We start from the raw sequence: 22125 nt of genomic DNA on the forward strand, positions 1-22125 counted from the left end.
TTTATCTATTCCCATCTGAAGATTTAATTTACTTTACCGACCCAATCATGTGTAATCATAATATGAATAATTAATGAGAGCTGATGCTTGCCTCACTTTTACGGAAGCGACCGACGCATTTTGGCCTCTTAGAAAAAAACATAGACTCGAAATTGTAGGATATTTTCGATTTAGGAGTACACCTACATACTAATCATTCATTTTGTTCTATATTGTGGACACGAAAAATTCGGGCTCTGTCTATGATCTGGTAAATATACGGACCGGACTGGACCGAGACGATGCTTGTAATGATAGTAGGTAAGACTCGAGACATACATATGTTTAATAATTGAGCATGATTACACACCTCGGACAGCACAGGGTACAGGTATCCGCGCGAGAGCTTCCATTTCTCGGGGGGCGTTATTAGACCGTCGTTATACACCCATAAAATCGGACTTCTTGTGTTTTGATCTTTGAATTGAATCGAACGTGTCAATGACGGTTGTCGCAATTAGTAGCGTAACCGGTAATCCGGGAGTCGTTTATTGTGTATATTCAATTTATATCAAACCCTTCTTTTTAATTGCACCATAAAATGGGGATTTGGATAAACGCGTATTGAATTCGTAACAACCAATAATTCATCGACGCGATGGTCGTTAGTTATGGACATTTGCATTTAATTTTATGGTGTGTAATTATCAGCCGCCGTTCGCGGAATAACTAACAAATCGATGAAAATTATTCAGCCAAAATAGTCCTCTCCCTAAAAGCAATATTTCGTTACCAAAAATCATAATTATAACGTTGAATAAATATATATTTGTAAAAAAAATCTAAAATTTAAGCAAACAAAAGTATTTAAATGACAATAATTTTTATCATTAAAAGCCAATAAATAAAAATATGACGTCAAACAGAATATGAATCGAGAAATCGACATTGGATAATCATTATTACTGTCATAAAAACTAGTTCGGTGTGGTAATCGAAACTAACATAGGTTTTTTTTTCATTAGTACGAATCGTTTAACACGATCAATCATTAGAATTTAAATACACAGACGAGGTTGGATAAAGACGGTTGAAATTGATTTGAAGCGAATGAATGAATATATATGTAAAATTGAGTGCAGCCCACGAAGAAATTTCAATAATTATTAACGGCTAATTTTATTGCCAACGAAAAAGGCTAGTTTAAAATTTATGAGTTCCTTTTAAGAGTATTCGACAAATCCATAGATAACACGAACGTGTTTGAGATTCATCTAAATAAATCATTGCCATCTTGAAGTGTGAAAATTAAAGTAGTCACAGGTAATAGCCAATTAAATGCTTCCGAAAACAAAATACCCACGGGCGAAACAGTGTTTTGGAATGTGGTGTGCAAAGAAAAGTAGACTGAAATGTAGTGTGGATAGAAAAGTAAACTGAATTTAACTGTAGCATGTTAAATCTCAGTAAACACAAAGGCGTAATTATAGTATTTCAGTGATAAAATACCTTTAAAAATATGATATTCATATACAACATTTCGAGTGTGTCCAAATACTTTTTCTCATATCTAGATTATCTCCGGTTAGGAGTTACTTTTTACATTTGTTTGACATCTTTACATTGACAAAATATGGAAGTCTGGGAATTTACAGGGGTTATGTGAATTTAATCCAGAATTCGGACCTTGCATACAAAAAAAAGTCTCTGCTAAATGAAAACTATCCCTTTTCCAACATAGATGGCTGTTGTAAACTACCACGTACCTACTGTGTCAAGAGTTTGATCAATATATCTAGGAGTTCCTAAAATGTTTGTGGTGTGGTTGTCAATCATGGGTAGAATTGGTTAATGTTACACGTATGTACTGATCACTTAACCAAGCCTATGATGGTCTTATGCCCTGTAAATGCGCAGACTTCCATATTTTTATTCATCTATGGTGAGATGTAAATGAATTTATTTTTATTTGAATTGATATTTATTACAATATTTAATAACAATAAGTAATTTTTGAGGTATACTCAAGTATTGATATGTTTATGTTTATTGTTTTTTTCAATAATATTACTAATTATGACAAGGAGATTTAACGTATCTTCCTTATTTAAGTTTATGGCTCTAAATAATCATAAACGGAGCCCATGGACAAGAGATGCTGGTTGAATATTTACTTCAGTAATTAATACCTCCGGCTACAAAAGAACGGCGGATACTGATCCATTATCCGAGGGAAGTATACCTTCGGGAATATAATAAAATCATATCTTCATATTCATTAGTTAGTGAGGATATATGGATTTATAGATCCTGTAGAAATCGAGTAGATAAAGATAATACCCATCTTTATTACAAATAATTTTAATTACATATTATTTCTTAAATGAAAATGTAATCATTTAATCAAAAATCAAATAAATGATTATTTGATTGTAGTTTTTCTCGTTAATTATCTTCTAACCTTTGTTCGCACCCAATGGTGCATAGGTCACTGAATTTATTTATTGACGCTCTTGTTATCTTGGTTTATTGTAAGATCAGTCTCACGCTTCGTTAAATAAATAGGAGAGTTAAAATCATCCATATTTAATTTGAACCCACTGGTTTGGAATCAAACTCGGTACTCAAACAATGATTAAATTAATAAAGACAGTGTAATTTAAAATATTTTATGATTAATGTAATAAAAATGTTGATTGTTCAAAACCACAATATTCCTGAAGTTAATCACTGATTGCTTAGAAATTTCGTTAGAATAGGGCATTCGAATACGCGTGTATTTTTTGGGTGTTTAACTAAACTGAGAGTCACATCAACGCGTGGCCGGATACCGCTAATGCAAAATAAAATTCAATTTTAAAATTTCTTTACATTTTAGAAATAAAAAATAGTAAGATTTAAAAATGTTTAATATTTTTTTTAAATTTTACTTTGTTGAAATTTTAATGAAAATATGACCCATGGGTGATTTTATAAAAGCATCGGCGATATGTGTATATATTATATATATATATGAGAGTAAATATAATACTGTTGGCAAAATGTAAAAAAAGTAAATCTCATTTTCTCGAACCATATTATCAGGTTATGAAAAATTCTTTCACGAGCCTCCAACTAATCAGTGGCGGCGATCGGCAATTTGTTTGCCCTGGTCTGCACTGTCGGGGAGGCGCGCGGTTGGGGGAGAGACAAGGGGGCGGTACATCCTCCCCTATCTCTGGACATCTCGTTTGAGAAGTTGCATACTCCGCGTCGAGGTGTCAAAGGCGGTACGATTTACCTACTAATTCTTTTGGAGTTAGGGATTTTTTATGTTACTCTAGAATAGGGATACCTGGTTGATAAATAAATCGTAACAAATAGGAAAAATTATGTTTTAAATCTATTTGTTTTAACGGTTTTAAATTTACTTTGATTTTTAAGTTTCTTGCAATATTTTTCAATCAAATACAATATTTTTGAAACTGTATTTATTCTTTTTAACCAAAAAATATTCATATATACTCGTATTTATGGAAACTATATATTTCCATATTCGCACTTCGTGGTTAGTAAAAACACTAAACATTATCAATTTGTTTTGCTGTAAGCTCTGGAAGATAGCGATTTATTATGAAGTTTCATAGTATTTCCCATAATTAATGAAAAATCGAAAATGCTTTTTTTGTGAGAAAGTGATTTTTTGCTTTCAATGTCTGATTAATAAAAAAATCAATAAATATGAGAACAATCAAAGCTTAGATTAAAGCTTTAGAGGGAAATAACGCAATGTTGATTTAGTTATTTGTTTTTTGAACACCATTGAAGTAATATTATGAGAAAATATCCCTATTTAAACAACAAAATATATTTTATGTATTAATCACTTACCAAGTTAATTAATGTTATCGTTTTATTTGATTTGACGTTGTTTTGATCTACGCCACTGCATCACATCTCCCATAAGTGAAGCAATAATGAATGTCTAATGATATACCATACTCCCCTGAAACGGCTACTGCGCGGGTAAAATTACGTCCAATGGAAGCAACTCCTGATAACCGGCAGTTTCCTATGTCCCAAGTCAATCTCGGTAGCTTTTTGGTTAAAAATATTCGATATTATCTATAATTATTTGGTTAATCTGGATTAATAATAACACGGTGTTCGCTTGGCTCTGAAGTCGTAGGAAATTAAATATAAAAGCTACATACTCGTAACATGTTATTCAAGATATACATACAAAGATTTATTATATTCCAACATGAGAACACAATTAAGGGATATAAGACAAATTTGAGAATTTAGTGTATCCGGCAATCACAATTAATGTGTTTCGTATAAATAATAATACGTCATAAAAAAGTCAATATTTACCAAATAATTTACATTGTGAAATAATAACTTATTTTTATTTATACAAAACGAGTACCTTTCGTAGATTCAAAACATCCTAAATGAAATTTTATGAAAATTTAATATATTTCGATAGAATAATTTAACTATATAAATTGATACAAAATGAGTGTTAAATATATTACATACATATTAAATACAAAATAAGTACTGTAAAATAAGTATTGAATATAACAAACAACTGTGTATTTTTTTTTACTTTTATTTTATTTGTCCAGTGACCGGATATTACCTAAAGCGAAATCATCAGGCTTGATGATGTCGGTAGCAAAGAAACTCGGTCAATGGTCAAATAGAAACACTATGTAGTTTTTATTTAATTGAATAAAATGCAGTTCCACCAATAAATAAATATAAGTAAAAACTTCAAATGTACAGTGCAATATTGTAAAAGTGTTATTTTAAGCTAAAACATAATTTAATTTCGTTTCTAAAACAGAATTTAATAAAAATACTTATATTCAAAGTACAATTAATTTTTAAGGAATGGAAATAATAACGATTTCACAACAACCTGAACCAAAAAAAAATCCTTAAAAATGTTACACACTGCAGGCAAAAATTAAACCCCAAAACGCACTCTCATTTATAATTGCAAATTATCTTGCACATCAATTTGAGCGTGTTTAAAAAATAAAATTAAAAACCTTTATTACGAAGCTCATATATTTCCAACCGGTATTAATAATTATAAAAGCTTTCAGGAGATGTAGAAATGGTTCAAAATACCGACGCGGGTATTAAGCAATGAGATGGAGTGACCAGTAGTTGATGAAAAAATCAGAATCTGTCAACTCATCCAGCATTATGTAAAGGAGCCCATACACAAGAGTATAAAGAGGCATGATCATGCTTTACTATATCATTATCATTTCGAATGGTTTGTTGTGGTCGGTTTAATATCTTTGTGATATGGGTACAAGGCTCTTTTGAGCGGGCATGTATCGTGGTAAGAATACAAATATTTCGCCACTCTTAGGATTTTAAAATTTTAGTTGAAAAAACTAAAAAAAGGATAATTATTGTGGAAAATTGCATAATGTTAAAGTAATGGGTAAAAGTGTAATTAACGTACATTTAAAAAAAATAGTTTATTTAGAAATTGAATAATCATTCTTTAAAATCTCAAATTTGACGAAAAAATAGCGACAACTGCTTTAAGCTAGTATTAAAAATCTAAATATTATTATTTGCAATATGCAGACTAACTTTCATACTAAATTTATATAAACTAGAGTAGGCAGTCGGATATATTTTATATGGATTGAGGGCCAAAACGCGAATAAATTTAATGTAGGTAGTTAGGTACCTACCTTGAAAAGGAATTGACGTATTTTTCATTGGGTAGGTACCTACGCAAAATATAACTTTGTATCCTCCAAGTTCCCTGAAATGCAAAAAAAATACATTCCAGCGATAATACTTGCAGGAATTCTCAAAATTACCAGTTTGCTCTCCGCAATTTTCATCTTGGTGCAGTATTGAGATCAATGAGCCCCCCAGGACACCGAGGGTACAAGTACAAAAACAAAACGAATCAACGTAACATTTTTTAATACGGTTTTAATGCACGAAGATCACCGAGCGTAGTGGCAAGTACGGTTAGCTGGTTCGGACGACGGTCTTACCAGTGTAATATTATTTTTCCTAGAAATTATTGTTATTAGGCAGTGGGCTGGTACTTTGCACAGAGACGGACCTGGTATAATTAGGGGCCGGTAGCGGTGCAGTGGGGTCCCTACTCGCTACTGACCATTTTATTATACGACTACGTGATGTGGGTATTGGTCCACCCCGGCCCCGTGGCAATCTCGTGTATTTGGATGCACTGCTTTTTTTCTGCGCAGTGCAGAAACGTTCAAACAATATTTTTAAAATATTTTTTTCTCACAACTGCAGGTTTTAAACAGATAAACAATAAATAATAGGATGAAATCATTATTATTTATTGTAATAAATCATTCAACTTCTCCTACGAAGGGAATATTGGTTAATATATTTTTTTTTTAAATAGCAACATTATTTTAATTTTATTATATAATGCTATAGTTGTAGACAAAGTATTGCATCCATCACTTACTCAGACTGGAATAAAAATTATGTTTATTATTATAATTTTAAAATAATTTATAATTAAATGCAGATATGTACATATATGGTACTTGAAAAGTACTATGATGAATTTTTGAAAACTCAAATGATTACTTAGGAAAATAAGCATTTATAGTTGACATGATCAAGTATTTCAAATACTTGAAAGTGGTCAAATCAAGAGTCGGAATAATCGGCGGTTATGTACGAGGAGATACATGAATGTAGAAAAAGCTAAAATTGTTTGCAAACATAGAATATTGTGGTTCTATTATATCTGCCTACCCCTGCAGAGATGCTGTGTGTTGGTTATTTACTTATATTGCACAACCCGTATTGAGGCATTCATTTTCATTATTTAAAATGTAGTATTTCTAATGAATCTATGATATCATTACTGTAAAACACGTGTTAATTACAACACTACTTCACACACGCATATACATATAAAATAAAACACATTTTTAAGATCACGTTTTTAAAACATAAAATAAAATGAAAAAAAGCTTCAGCGCCCCTTCATCGGGCAAGTGTAACTCGGGTCTGGCGCGAGGCAGCAATTGGTTCTCGACGATACGCCTTGTAATTACTAAGTTACGCAGCAACCTTCCACCAAAGCTCCCGGGAACTTTCATTCAAGGGCAAAGCTCTGCGGTGAATGGATTATTAAAATCACGCTTAATGCCGCGTATGCACCAAATAATTATCCGCTGTCAATTATCCAGGAATTTCGATTGTGTTTACAGCGAAATTACAACCAATAGAGTGCTGTAATTTTACAGAGGAATTTATATGCAGGCATTTTTGCGGAATATATTTATTATATGTATCTATTTACATAGTTATGTTAATATCCACCTTTTTGAGTAGTTTTAAGCACGTTTGGCTTCCGTATTGGAAGTCCCGTGTTCGATTTCTAAGGGGGTTAATAAACATGGATGATTTTCATTTCCAAATTAAATTAAAAATATTATAATTATAATACAGGTATAATCGATTGATTCTAAGTATTTTTTGTTATTATTTACCTTTTTTATTAAATTTTTTATTTACAAGTAATATCTTGAAATTAATTCAAAATAAATGTAAAATTTGTTACAAAATAAAATATTTATAATTACAAAAATATTTAAACGTTGCTCAAAAATTATAAATATAACATAATTATTTTAACCACTATCCTCACCCAATGGCACATCGCGTGGATCTGAATTAAACTGATCGTTAATTTCACAAAAACATTGTTATCTTGTGCTTGCAAAAAATGATCAGCAAAAAATTATGTAAGCAAGGAATCTAAATATATAGGAGGCAGTTTTGGAGTCTATAATGCAAGGCAGAAGTAAAAATGCGATTCGTTTGTTTTGGCAAGCGATACTAAGTTGAAATTGAATGTACGTAAGAAAATAAGCGGACGTGTAATCTCATTAAAAATTCAAGGGACAACATTGCAGACGTAAGTTAACCTATATATAAGGATTCCCGATTCACAGTACCTATATCAGGTCTCTTCAGGAGCCGCAGAATGCGAATAATTTCGTTTCTCATTAGCAATCTCAATGCAAATCCAAGGGTTCTACAAGAACGTATGGGGCCAATTGTAGTCCGAGGGACTTTATCAATAGTGTTCTAGCGCAGAGTAAAGTATGGCAAAAGCAGTGACTGCGACCGGACTTGTAGGTACTCGGGCCTGAAGTTATTATTGCAGTAGTAAATATCGGATCGTCTCAGCTCAGTATTTATATCCAATTAAGATAACCGCAACTATTCTTCGATAATATTTATCATCTTCGCGTTTAGAGGTTCCCATTGTGAGTTGATATTTCACATTAGTAATTATTTACTCGTAAGACGTCATTAGCCAATTGTTGTTCATGTAAGAAGGCTTTTTTCACTTAGCTGCGGTTTTATTTTAATTTGATTGAGAGTGAAATTATAATATCAAAATCAATATACTACTGCATCGATACACGATACGATGCAGTAGTATATTGATTTTATACGATACAGTTTTTTTACGGAAACTTAAAATAATTATTATTTTGAATTGTAATTATGAAAATGCCTTCACAAAAAATCAAAATTTCGATTTACTTAGTAGTGACCAAGCTCAACAATTTTATTCTATTTTCCTTTTCCTTTTTTATTATTATCACATAATTTCCTTCACTTAAGTCATCTGTATTTCATCAAATATATTCATTTATAATCTGAGTGTCCAGATCGTATAATTTGTGGCGTAGGATTGATATCCCTGCCTTTATATACAAGGATTGATATGCATTACCTGGGTTCAAATAGGAGTCTAAAGAAGAGCTTTAGTTGGTTAAAAATATAATAAACCTTAATAGTTTCATGGTTGTGCCATGAAAAAATACGAAACCAACATATAAAAGTAAAATACTTATCCAATATCTATTCACTCTCTTTTAAAAAAATGTAATATTTAAACATGAAACTTTTTTTGACTTCAGTTCCAATATAAGAAAGCTTTGTGTTACGTTAAAATTTCGTATTAAAATATCATGTATTTGTTATTTTTTGTATGGTATATCAGGTAGCGAACAGTATGTACCAACTAAATTATTAAGATAAGTATCTCCAGCCTTCTGTAAATGCTTTCAATTTAGAACTGATGAAACAAATGAGTGCTCCGATTTTAGTTTTAAGTCTCGAGTAGTTGCTGCACTGCGATTACATCTGTAATTACCTCCAGGACTCTGGGTGGGCGGAGTCCACGTCACGATGAAAAGTTTTCTCTGACTTGTGCAAATATATGATACATAGCAACAATAATGACTACATACATCAAGCAGACAGCGGGCATATATATCGTAAGTGTCTTAGATAATTGAAGTACTTTTTTCCTGGCGTTAATTTAATTTTTGTCATTAGTCAATAATTGTTTTTGGAACGTTTGTATCCATGAAGCTATTAGATTAAACAAAACATCTTAGAAAGTAAGAGATGAGTGCTATTAACTCCGAGAATTGTATACAGCGAAAATCATACTACGTCTAAGCAAGGGATATGGTTATACAATGAGGTGTCCATATGTTTCATTTCGTTGTAATCACTAATTATAGTAACATGCTTCAATCGTGTGGAACGTTTTGATGGATTCCTAATGACAAAAATAACGTTAAAGATTTATGCAAATGAAAAAAGTTCTCAATCTCAAAATTGCTATTTCTCTGCACTGTGTCATATTTTCATAAAATACTGTTTTTTTTCTTCTTCGTGATGAATCACGCAGCATTATCTTACTGCCAATGAAGTTACTTAACCTTAAAATAACACTCAATTTTATTTATATAATAAATAATAAATAATAATAATATTTATTGCGGTTTTTTAAGTGTGGATACATGTCTATGGTCATGTCAAGTTCGTCATCATTCGGTTGGTTATGTGTGAGGCAATTTTTTTTAAAAGAATCTTGTGCAAATTAAAAATACAAACACTCATGTAATTGTTAACCTTTCAAAGAAAACATCAGTAATTTTAGCTCAGAGATTACTACAGGGACTAACATATAGTTAAAACAGTTTTTTATTTATTTTAAATGTTTACACATATACTTCATATTAAATTAAGATAAATAAATTGCAATCATTAATTAAGCTTCTGTATTCTCTAGGATGATTAATTTAATGATTGTAATTGAAATAAATTCACCGGCAATTATTGGATGTTTTCTAACCTGGATGTATTTTACACGAAATAGGTATGTAAAGTAGTAGAGAGTTAGGATTACACGAGATGTACAGGATGTTGTGAAGGTTAGATGTTCCTTCAATGGGTCTTCCCATTACCATCCCTATCTCATCTTCTTTATGGCTCCCGAACATAGAATGCTGTATTCATTACAGCGTCTCATTCATTCGAAGTACGATTTCTTAATTAAACCTCAATCAGTTAAATTAACTGTTTCTTTTACTTTCATTCCGTTAGCTACCAATGTTAAACGATTCCGTGCGCATAATTAAAGCTGTATTTTTATCGACGTTTAAATGATTGTTTTGTGCATCCACAAAAGCTCTATATCCGAACTTATTATTAGTATTTTATAAAGAAACCCCATTAAAAATTAATATATTTGTTACTATTTTGACATCTTAACATGAAGATGAAGAATATGGAAGTCTGAGTATGTATTTAAAGAGCATATTACCTGTCAAAGGCTGGTTAAGTGATCACTTTACATACGTGCAACATTCACTCACCATTTTACTTAAATTTTTGGATTTTTAAAAAACACCTACAAATATCATTAATCACATGACGCTGTACGTGAGAGTTCAGTAGAGCTATCTTTGGTTGGAATTGCTTTTATTTACCAGAGACCCTTTTATTTGGATGTATGTAAGATATTAAACGAATTATTTCATATACTTGAGAAATGCCTGAAAACATGATTTTTAATTTTATGCAGCTTATAATTTGATCAGTTATTTATTTCACAACATTTTGAGTGTATTTAAATGCTTGTTAACAAATGTAAAAATATCTTCTAAATGGAAAAACCAAGATTTGTAAACAATTATTTCGACACAAATGAACTCAAAATGCTGATAATTCATCTTACTATTTTGAAAATGGCTGAATTGAGTCATCTAAAGTCGACAATAGACAATCTTCAATCTCAATAAAAAAAATAAAAAAATCAAGTAAAAAACTTTTACATGTTTTGTTTATTTCAAATGTTTCAAATACCAATCTTTGGTTGTATTTCATAAGGTTAGAGAATTATTTTCTAAGTAATAATTTAGAAGAAAAACCCGTATACCTATAAAACATCATAAAAGACTGGCGTTTCATCGATTGTGGTTAGAATTTGAAATTGGGTAGCAAGACTATGTATGCACATTATTTGGCAATACATACAGCCCACATCTGCTGATGGATGTCTCCGGTGTACCGTTGGAACAATGCGTCGGCCGTGGCCAAACCAAATCTGTCCAAAGGGCAGACTAAACACATTCATCTTGGCAAAGGCGAATTGTGATCGAAAGATACTTCAACCCGTTTATACATTCCTGGTACTGTATGCAATACTCGTCTTATAAAAAAATAAAACAAAGAAGGATGCGCTGAACACATATTTTATAAATATTTTTAACTTTTTCTAGGTTTTGTAAATAATGAAATTAATGTCAATGATTTCATTAATTGATTCGGCAGACACTTTGTGGTAACTTCTATTCATTTTTAATTTAAGTTTCACTTTGTAAATACAAATTTTTCTAAGAATCTGTATTGCGCATCATTTTCAAACAACATGCGGTGTTTTAAAATGATGCGGAACACATCGAAATATGTAAATAAATTTTAAGAAATAGTGGTATTTATTATGTTAAAATTAAATACTTTTTTGATTTCAATTGCGTCATATACGTTTTATTGAATGTCTTATATATTAAGATGAAGAACTTTTATCTTCCATTTTGTAACTAAAAACAATAGTTTAATCTGTATTTTTGCAAAAATTGTGAATTAAGTTAATAAAGCATTATGCATAAAATTAAGAAAGATTTGTTGAGATGGTTTAGGTAAATGAATCGAATGAGTGAACTAGGAATAGTATAATTTTTTTTAAGGCGAATTTGGTTAGTAATAGAAGCATAGAAGGACCAAGGAAAACTTGGCTGGATTAAGTTTTCCAAAAGTCAGGAGTCGAATAATAGAATAATCGGTGGACATGTATGAGGAGATTTATGAATGTGAAAGAGGCGAATATAATTTTTTAATGATAGAGTGGTGTGGCGTCCTATTCTCTCTTCTTACCCCTGTTCTTAAACGGCTTTATGCTTAGCTAGTTAGTTAATTAATTAAATACAGTTTATGTTTTCAGATTGTTTTATATACCTGCTGCTTTTTGTGTATGTTAGTTACGTGGGTAGAGTCGTAGTACCTTTTTAATATTCTGCGCTCCCGGTCTTCTCACAAACTTAATTTTGAATAGCAAATTTACATTTGTTTCTCTTTCAATCGATTTTGTAACGGTAACGCTGTTGAATCTTATGTTAACATGTAGATTTTTCGTTTGTTTATACTCTAGCATCGAAGCTCAATGAGATCTACTCCAGCGGAAATGGAATAATATTAGTAATAAATTTAATAGTAACTTATAAATATTCATGCATATTCTGTTATCTCACCGATACTAAAGATACAGGTTGTATTTGGATCAAAAGAGAACAATTTGTAATCCCACTTCCTAGCATTGTCCAAGGCGAAGACAATCTTCCGTAGGATGATATTTCCATTGCGAGCGAAGTCCTCGCCACACGATGGTCTCATTGTTCGCGGCGTGACGAAACAAAGCAAAAATATCGGCAACAGAAGTAATATTATGGGTAAAATAAACATAATCGGGTGTCGTACCTTGCACGGAGCCGAGGGTCCACAGTGCGGTGGTCGCATCGCTACCAGGGCATAATAGATTTATGAAATTTATATGGCAGCCTTCCCAGATCACGATTCGCGGATTCTTTTGATTCTGCTGCAACGATTGTGTCTGGCTAATCCATAGAAGTTTACTTATTGCGCTATTCTTCGAGATGCTCCTATTCCACTTTCGAACCTCGCTTTCGTTTTGCTGCAGTGAGAAAAAATTAATATGGGTGCGAAAACCTACAGCAATATTGGTTGCATTTTTATACTTACGTATATCTCATACATAAAAAAGGCCACCCATCCTAGACGACAAGATGACTCAAGTGCTTTATATAATTTATGAACATATAGGTTTATGAACTTATGATTACATGTTTAGGTTATGAGCCTTGTAAATACCCAGACCTCCATTTTCTTCTTCATATATGTTGAGACGTCAAAAATAGGATTATTAGTTGTCTGGCTCCAAAGTGTTATGATTAGCACATGCAGAAGGTCCTAGGTTCAATTTCCAGGGGGGTCAAAATTCATATGAGTTTTTGTACTAAATTATTTATTAGATATTACTCTGGTACCTTAAGCGCAGGTCTGATCACCTTGCCTTTAAAAAATAAGTTATCCAATCAACATTGCATCATTTTGATTCAGTGACCTTTGCACCATAAGGTTTATGTGTCAGTAGTAATATCATTAAATTAATTATATATTTTTTTATTGTTTCAGGTGACAAGCCACATGCCTGCGAACTTTGCAACAAGAAATTTGCCCTCGCCTGCAATTTAAGGGCACACATGAAAACTCACGAAGGTACGTCATATTTGGTTACATTACGTAAAGCTTCATTCATTTTAGCATTTTATTTTTTGACATCTCATCAAAGATGAAGAAGAATATGGAAGTCTGGGCATTTACGGGGCTGACGACCGTCATAGGCTGGTTTAAGTGATCACTTTACACACGTGTAACATTCACCAATTCTACCAATTATTGACAACCACACTACTCAAATTCTTGGAAGTTCTATATATATGAACCAATTTAGAAACCTTGTTCTTGAATCACTAGAACTTCACTAGAGACATCTATTGGTGAGATGTAAAGAAGCTTTTTTATTAGCTCTTAGATAAGAGTTTCTGCTTAATAAAGAACTTCCAAGAATTTGAGTAGTGTGGTTGTCAATAATGGGTAGAATTGGTGAATGTTACACGTGTGTAAAGTGATCACTTAAACCAGCCTATGACGGTCGTCAGCCCCGTAAATGTCCAGACTTTCATATTCTTCTTCATCTTTGATGAGATGTCAAAAAATAATATGAAAATAACTCCTGTAATTGGAGATAATCCAGATTTTGTGAACAAGTATTTGGACACACTCAAAATGTTGCATTTTAGCATTCATAAAATTCAGTATTAAGTATATGGTTTTCTGCAATTTGTTGTACCTAACGTTTTTTTCGTAATGGAAGATCGATTAAAGCCGGTATTAATTATAATTAAATCGATAAAAAACTTTGACTTACATTAAATTTCAATTCAGTCATTAAAATTACCTATTGAGATAAATACAGATTTAATTTCATTTCCTCGGATAGATGGGATTTTAAGATTTAGACATCGGTGAAATACACCATATCGAATTGTACTAAAAATTGTCGCTAGGGCACCGAATACAATCGTTGAGGCATTTTTTATTGGATTTTCAAATTAAGACCGATTCCGGGAAACGATTATTTCATTTACAAATCGTAATTGAAATTTTCAAGATCAAACGATGAATGAATTGAATTTGCACGTAAGACGTGAAAATTTGGCTCAAAAAAGGTTTTTCGGCACGATTTTGACATTTGTGTTTTTTGGTCTTTAAGCGTCTTGGGATATTTTCTTTAATCCATAACATCAAGATTTTAATGCTTAATTGTAACAGAGATTTGAGATTGATGAATGAATTTATTTATGTTTTATCATAATGAAAGTACATTTTTAAAACACTTATTTTCCACGATAGAAATAAATTGGTAGATAAATTCGAGACCCCATGTTAAGTGTTTTATTAAAAAAATACACGAACCCGAAACAGAAAAAGATGCTGAACAATTGAAAAAAAGAAACAGTTACATTTACTTATTCTAAAAAAGGTTTTTACAGAAATATCTTAAGAAAGCTTTTATTTATCAGAGACCCTTTTACTTGGATAAATGCAATATCTTAGCCGGATCATTTAATGCAGCTTTTAATTTGACCATTTAATGTATTGTATCAAAATTCTAAATACTTATTCACAAATGTAAAAATAGCTCCTTAGTAGATTTAGAAGTAGAGCTTTTTTTTTTAATTACCTAACGTCCAAGTGACTCTGAAATCTAGTTATGGCTTATGCAACACCGTTTGTCATGTCCCTACTCAGGCTTCAACATTATAAGTTTCATAGCCTATGCCTACTTGTGAGTGGATTTACTCTTTATGTTTAAAGTTACTATAATTTCATGTAATTCATTAGTGAAAATTCTAGGCAAAAACACTCGCTAGAGGTAGACCCAGATTTGTGAAAAAGTATTTGAACACACCCAAAATGTTTTGAATTTATGTAACGATTAAAAAAATAGCTGAAAGTGAATCATCTAATGTCGACAGTAGATCTTAAAAACATAAATTTTAATATTATGCAGTTAATATGTGAGCAATTTTAATTTTTTAAAAATAATATTAAACATGTTAAGGATCTAACGACGTGTTCATTATGCGCCTTTTTTATATGATAGTAACGCCATTTTTAAATAATCCTTCGGAACTATAAAGCCGATTATACGATTATAATTTTTTCGGGGTAAACCGATTCAGTTGATTCCCAAAAGGGTCCCGAAATTGTTCCCCGCAGGACATCAAACTAATGATGATAACATCCACTTGATGGGACAATAGACAAAATTCGTCTCATCGGATTCCGAAGAAAGCAATTTAAGATTTGGGGAGGCTATTTGAACGGCAATCTCAATCAAACTCGTTTCACACTTAAGAATGGTCATATTTTTAATTAAACTGAAATTATTCCTCCTATTCATTAGCAGTGTATTTCATTTGGAATATGATATATCCAACACCTATGAATGGTAGTAGTTTAGATATAGAATTGGTGATTTAAAAGTTTCAAATAGTAATTAAAACAATTTAAAACAACATTGCCTTCTGTATATTACCTCAATTCAAACTTCCAATATAAAAAAGTGGTAAAACTAAATAAATAATTTGATTTTTGCTGTTATTTTTTTGATATCTTTAATTTTAGTTCGGTACTTAAAGCAAATCAAATTAACGTCTAAGAAAACGTGATAAGTGACCGTTCCAAACACGTGTTGATGTGGCTCAGTCCAATTAAATGGAAATAAAGAAATAGAAAGTGCACATTCCTAACATGTTATTTCACAAAGCTGAAAAGGCATTGGAAATAACAAAAATCTATGAAACGACAATGCAATCGAAGAGACTGAATGTGCTTAATGACATCAGCTGTCAAGTAGCATGCCGACCGTTATGAGTAATTGTCAATATTTCGTGTATGTTTGTTGGTTTTACGTTAAACAGATGGCACTGCCACTGTGATAAAAAATGTGTTTTTATCCATCTCAGGTAAAAACACCACCAGTCACGGTTATAAAAACGCGCGGATACGATTGCAACATTGTAAAATTTCAAATCAAATCGAAAATTACTCTGAATGATATAAAATTTTGAATATTTCAAATGCTTACATTTCTGTTTCAATTGTATTATTCTAAATAAGTCGTTTTTTGGCAGTGTTATCAATGTGTCCCTATTTTGGGTAGTCCGAAATACTCGTGTGTATTGTGGAGCCAGGAAATACGCCTTCCTCCGACACTTCTTCTACCCCTGATCTTACCTTCGATGATCAGTTCTAGTAGCTTGTACTTTTCTCTTAAGCACAAGTCCTTAATAGTGCACTTGGGTTTTAATATTTGATATAATTTCCTTATTTCCTTTGGTTATTTGGAGAACTTTTGCGTTGCTGACTATGTCTGTCCAGGGCATCCGAAGCATTTTTCAATGCATCCACATCTCAAAAGCTTCCAACCGGTTCACTCAACTCATTTTACGAGGTCTGGATCGATGTATATTGATCACAGTGCTTAAATTTACAGCAGTTATTTTCTAGGAATATAGTATTTAAGTACTCGGGTAAATTTCGATTTAAAATTAATAGTCGATAAACAGTAGGTACTAGATCACTGGGCATAGCGTTATTATATCGGGTCATGTACAACATATGCAGCTCCTTTGTAAGAACGGTTCGTACCATATCAGTCTCCCCGGGTCGTCTGATTTTATTGAAGAAGTGGTATCAACAATAGCTTACCGACTCAGCAGGCGTTGGCTAGATAACCTTAATGGTATCAACACATTTGCAGAGATGGCCTAACATTAAAATTTCGAAATATTTTATTTATACAAAAATAGTAATGATAATGACTTTATGCAAAACAAGATTTTTTTGGGATTTTCGACATCTCAACATAGATGAAAAAGAATATGGATGTCTTGGAATTTACAGGGCTTATGACCTGTCATAGGCTGGTTAAGTGATCACTATACACTTGTGCAATAGTCACCATTATACCCGTAATTGACAACCACACTTCTAAAATTAAAAATAAATATATGTGCAAATTCTTTGTGGCCCATTTTATAAATCAAAAGTAAAACTTTGTTATCAAAAACTTTTATTTTTGGCACTTTTCTTCAACCGTTTAGTAGATATCTATTCCTGAATACTACATACTACTTGTCGAAACCAGTCGGAGAAAAGCACCAAAATAAAAGTGGTTAAAAACAATGTTAATTTTTATTTTATAAACTAAGTTAGTTTTATCTAACATGTTGACATTTTTGTCTATGTGGATAACTGATATAGAAAAATTAGAAATTGTTAGATGAATTAAATAAATTTCAACGTTGGTTAATATATTTTTAATTTAAGAAAAGGTTTGCCTACTCTGTTTGGTCCATGGATCGCGATGGATGTCTGGGAGCTATATCGGAGTCTGTATAATAATCAAGGACTGTTTGGGTCGGCGACATAAAATAACGACAAAAACCACACATTTTTTACCGGTCCGCTATGAAATTGAGATCGCGGCGCGCTTTAAAGGCCGCATTTTTTGGAAAGTCTCATTTCTTCGAACCACACAGGGCTTTGTATCGGTCGTAAAGAAATCCTATGATTCAATTTAACGTTTATTAGAACGCAAACACTAAGCACGGTGGTAGAGTTCTTTGGTAATCTTGTTCATATTTTTTTCTCTTCTTATCTTTACATCAATTAACAAACGAAAAAGCGGTGAATGATTCTTCAAACCCAGAAACAAACTAACCGTTTTTCTCCATTTCCTAAAAATGGCATTTAGTATTAAGTATAATTTACTACTAATGTACAATACAAAAAATAAAACACATGTGATATGTACCCTGTCATTGGACCTTACAATACATTACCAAGGTCAAAAAACAGAATTTTGAACATTGAATTTTTATGGTTAATCTTATATTTAAAAAAAGATGTATACAAGGGTATCCACATAAATAAAAATGTAAACATTGTAAATCTTAATTCTCTTAACGTTATTTACCAATTCCTTTGTAATTTAGTTATAACATACCCTTGACTGGTAAAAACATGTTTTTGTTGTTGTTGAAAAACAGCTTTTTCTACCCCAATGGCAGTGCCATCTCTTGAACGTTTAATAACAGCAATGCACGAAAAAATATTCATTGCTCATGACGGACAGCGTGCTTTTTGAAAGCTGCTTAAATATTGTCTACCCACAAACGTTGTTAAATTCAACGAATTAAAAATGTGTGCTTTTTTATATTTTCATTCAACCCGACTGAGCCACAGCAACAGAATGCTGTGTACAGCTTATTTACTACATCATTTAATTTTACATCATTTTTCTATTTTTGTTACATGTTACTTTGTTTATATTTAAACGGTTCGTTTTAATGAGGAAAATATTATATTTATTTTCGTAAACAAACCACCAAAACTTCCATATATATATACCGGTAAAATTAAAATACCGGCTGTTTATTAGATGATGGCAATAAAATCACGTCAAAATTACTCTGAAAACAATATTAACGACAAAATAATCGAGTCAGAAACGTTTAAGGACGATTACGTGATGTACCTATATAAAAATGCAAAGTGCTTATTAGACAAAATCAATCTAGGCCACATTGTGTTGGCTTTGAATAGATTATGTTAGGGTCCTTTACTGTCTCCTGTAGTAGCCTGCGGCTCGAACAAGGATTCGAGGTATAAAGAAGACCAATTTAACTTGCATTAAGGACGACCGCGGCGAGGGACTTTATTTTTTAATGATTCCCTATTCAACCGATGTCTGTAACAAAAAATACACGTTAAATACATGATGACAAATTGAACCCTATTGACTAATTTATAAAAAAGATCCTAACGTGATTATAATCAATTTTATTCGCATTTTGTGTTCCTTATTCAGAGGGTTTGGTGCTAATAATAATACCTTACTAATAAGAGTCATAACATTGTATCTAAAATGTGATATTGCCTAAGCATTTGAAACTGGTATTGCATATTTTTAATATTACGTTTAATTTAATAAAACCTTTATCATTTGAAAAAATTCGGTGAATCTTTTCCAATTTGGAATTTAGTATTTGGAGTACTAGAACATTATTTATTTGGAGGCCAGTTAAAAATTATAAAATGAAAATAATTAAGAAAAATATGAGTGTATTTTAAGAATGATAAAAAAATATTTTGTGTTATTTATAAGAGATATTTTCTGAATTAAGTTTTTTAAATTTATGAAATGAGGTTTTTTGCTTTAGTGGATTCAATTCTATGAACATAATTAAGAAAATTAGGTTTGCAGGGTTATTCTATAAATACATAAGTCGTAAATTTAAATATACTTGAGAAACTTTTTGTAATTGCAATATGGTGTAGGTATTTTGAGACTAATTGCTTGACATTGTCTGATTTAAGTTATTAATTTATACATTGTATAACATTCACCATCTTACTCTTGCTAAATGATTCAATTTTAATGACGTTTAAATTGAATTATTCAGAAAAAAATCCCGATTGATTTCACGTGCAAGGAAACATCCAAATTTTTTTCGATCCCATTTATACCAGCTATTCTTTTCACATTGTTTTAAGTTATCCTTGAAAAGGGTGTAACATGCTCATGTATCTAAATAATATAGACACACTGAGAATTTATGTGTATTTGAAATATAACGTTGAAAATTAATAACTTTTTTTTCATTGTTTCAGGTGATCCTCAAGAAGAATGCGTTCGTTGTGGAAAGGTCTTCCTCGCTTCCAATCCAGACCACAGTCCTGGACTGTGTACGTCTTGCATCATGAAACCTCCCAAAGGACCTTTTAGCGAATCAGGAACTGAGGATGACTCGAGAGGCGCTACGGAGTAACCAAAAACAATAAATCTACAGAAAACATCAATGCAGAATTATATATACGTACTTTGTGATATGAGAATTTTGTGTGTTACGCAGGTCTCTAGATAAGAAAATTATTTATTATTTGAACGCTAATGGAGAGTACTAAAAACACAGGACTTATGAAATAAAATAACATAAAAAAAATAAAATTAAGGTTGCATTGTTTATAAAAAAATACAAAATTTTGCATTTTTAACATTCAAGATTAGGAAATTCTACAAAATTAATTATTTTTCAATAAACTGAAATTAATTCAGATTTTAGTGCAAAATATGTACGGTTGTTGATCTAAAAAGTTTTTTTTTATGAAAGAAAAGTGATATGGCTTGGAAAGAGTTTAAAGGCGATTTAAAACACATTCCACTCATCAACCAAACGATTTTTATAATTTTTTTTTTTATTTTAGCCAGAAAAATTTAAATTTTCTACTATTTCTGCAGGTCTAAGAAACCTGTTATAAAAATAGGAATCGTTGCGGTAGAGTGGGCTTGAACCTAGAGACTCTATTTCAAATTCCGCGACACAAAACACGGTACCATAACCCGACTCATTAATTTACCGATTTGATCACCTTATGGTGATAAAATGGCCAACGATTATCAAAATTATGCTGAAACTACGATATTTTATGAAAAAAATCACAACGAATAAAAAGAAATACCTTTGCATAGCTGTCGTTTCAAGCCTTTTCGCTTTTCAAGTTCAATAATTTTTATTGCTACATTTTACTAAAATAAAACTCGAAGATTGTAAATTACAAAATATTGTACAAACCTCTGTATTATATTTGTGACATAAATATATAATAAGAGGATTTAAGTATCATCTTTTAAAAATATTATCTTGGGTTTGATAACATAAAATATTAATAAGTTTTCTAGCTTTTACCACTTGCATTTGAGTAGTTATAGCTAGGAAAGTAGTATTTTATTTGAATAATGAAAAGATAACAAAAAAATCATAAAAACTATCTTGACTGTTAAAAAGGTTTTCTATGTCCATAGAGTTTATGTGAATGGGTATGATATTGCAAAAAACGTACTTTAAAAATGGTAATAAATTCAAGTGATGTTTGAAATGCATACAAAATATCTGTGAGCATATAATTGTGGAGTTGTTTTTATTTGTTTTTGTTACCAACGTACTATGAATATTTGAAATTGTACATAGTGAAATTGCAGATAAAATGAAGAAACGTGATGAGAAGTGCCAAGTCTATTTGTTTTATATTTCCTGTTTGTAAATACAAATTATATTTAAATAGCTTTAAAATGTTGAATAAATATTACGAGTGTTTTATATTTTTAAAAATAATTATTTTTATTATTATTATACAGTATAAGACCTTATAAATCCGTCCAAAATAAAAATGCTAATAAGCATTTCAAGGTTCTTACTGGTTAATATAATATTATCTAAGTTAATTAAATACTTATTACGTTTAAGATTGTAAATATACATATTTATCTTTATTATTAATAAAATAGAAAGTAATTCGCTGAATTATATTTACATTTTACGACTTTGACTTTATAAAAATATGTCAAAAAGAAATAAATATAATCAAATAAATACTGTCTTTTATTTCTAAACATTTTTTAATATCTACCATACTTGTCCTTGGAGATAAAGATTGTTGGCAAACAACTCCAATGGATATAAAATAACACACATAAGTCAACTGTGATTGTCAACACTTACAATGTTTCGGCTATCACAACGCCCGTTAATGCTAGTT

General features: G+C 31.1%; 1 protein-coding gene across 1 annotated transcript in view; it reads left to right on the forward strand.

Annotated features, from left to right (window-relative positions):
* Window positions 1–21901, forward strand: part of LOC148312562 (uncharacterized) — a 141119-nt gene extending 119218 nt beyond the window's left edge. Inside the window, exons 6-7 of the mRNA XM_088277258.1 lie at window positions 13588–13671; window positions 20200–21901. Coding sequence (XP_088133384.1) covers window positions 13588–13671; window positions 20200–20357 — 242 coding nt within the window. The 3' untranslated portion in view covers window positions 20358–21901. The remainder of the gene's footprint in view (window positions 1–13587; window positions 13672–20199) is intronic.
* The last annotated feature ends 224 nt before the right edge of the window (window positions 21902–22125 follow it).

This window comes from Brachycentrus maculatus, unplaced genomic scaffold (genome assembly GCF_059751285.1).
Source record: "Brachycentrus maculatus isolate JH-2025_06_01 unplaced genomic scaffold, ASM5975128v1 h1tg000039l, whole genome shotgun sequence".
Classification (NCBI taxonomy): domain Eukaryota; kingdom Metazoa; phylum Arthropoda; class Insecta; order Trichoptera; family Brachycentridae; genus Brachycentrus; species Brachycentrus maculatus.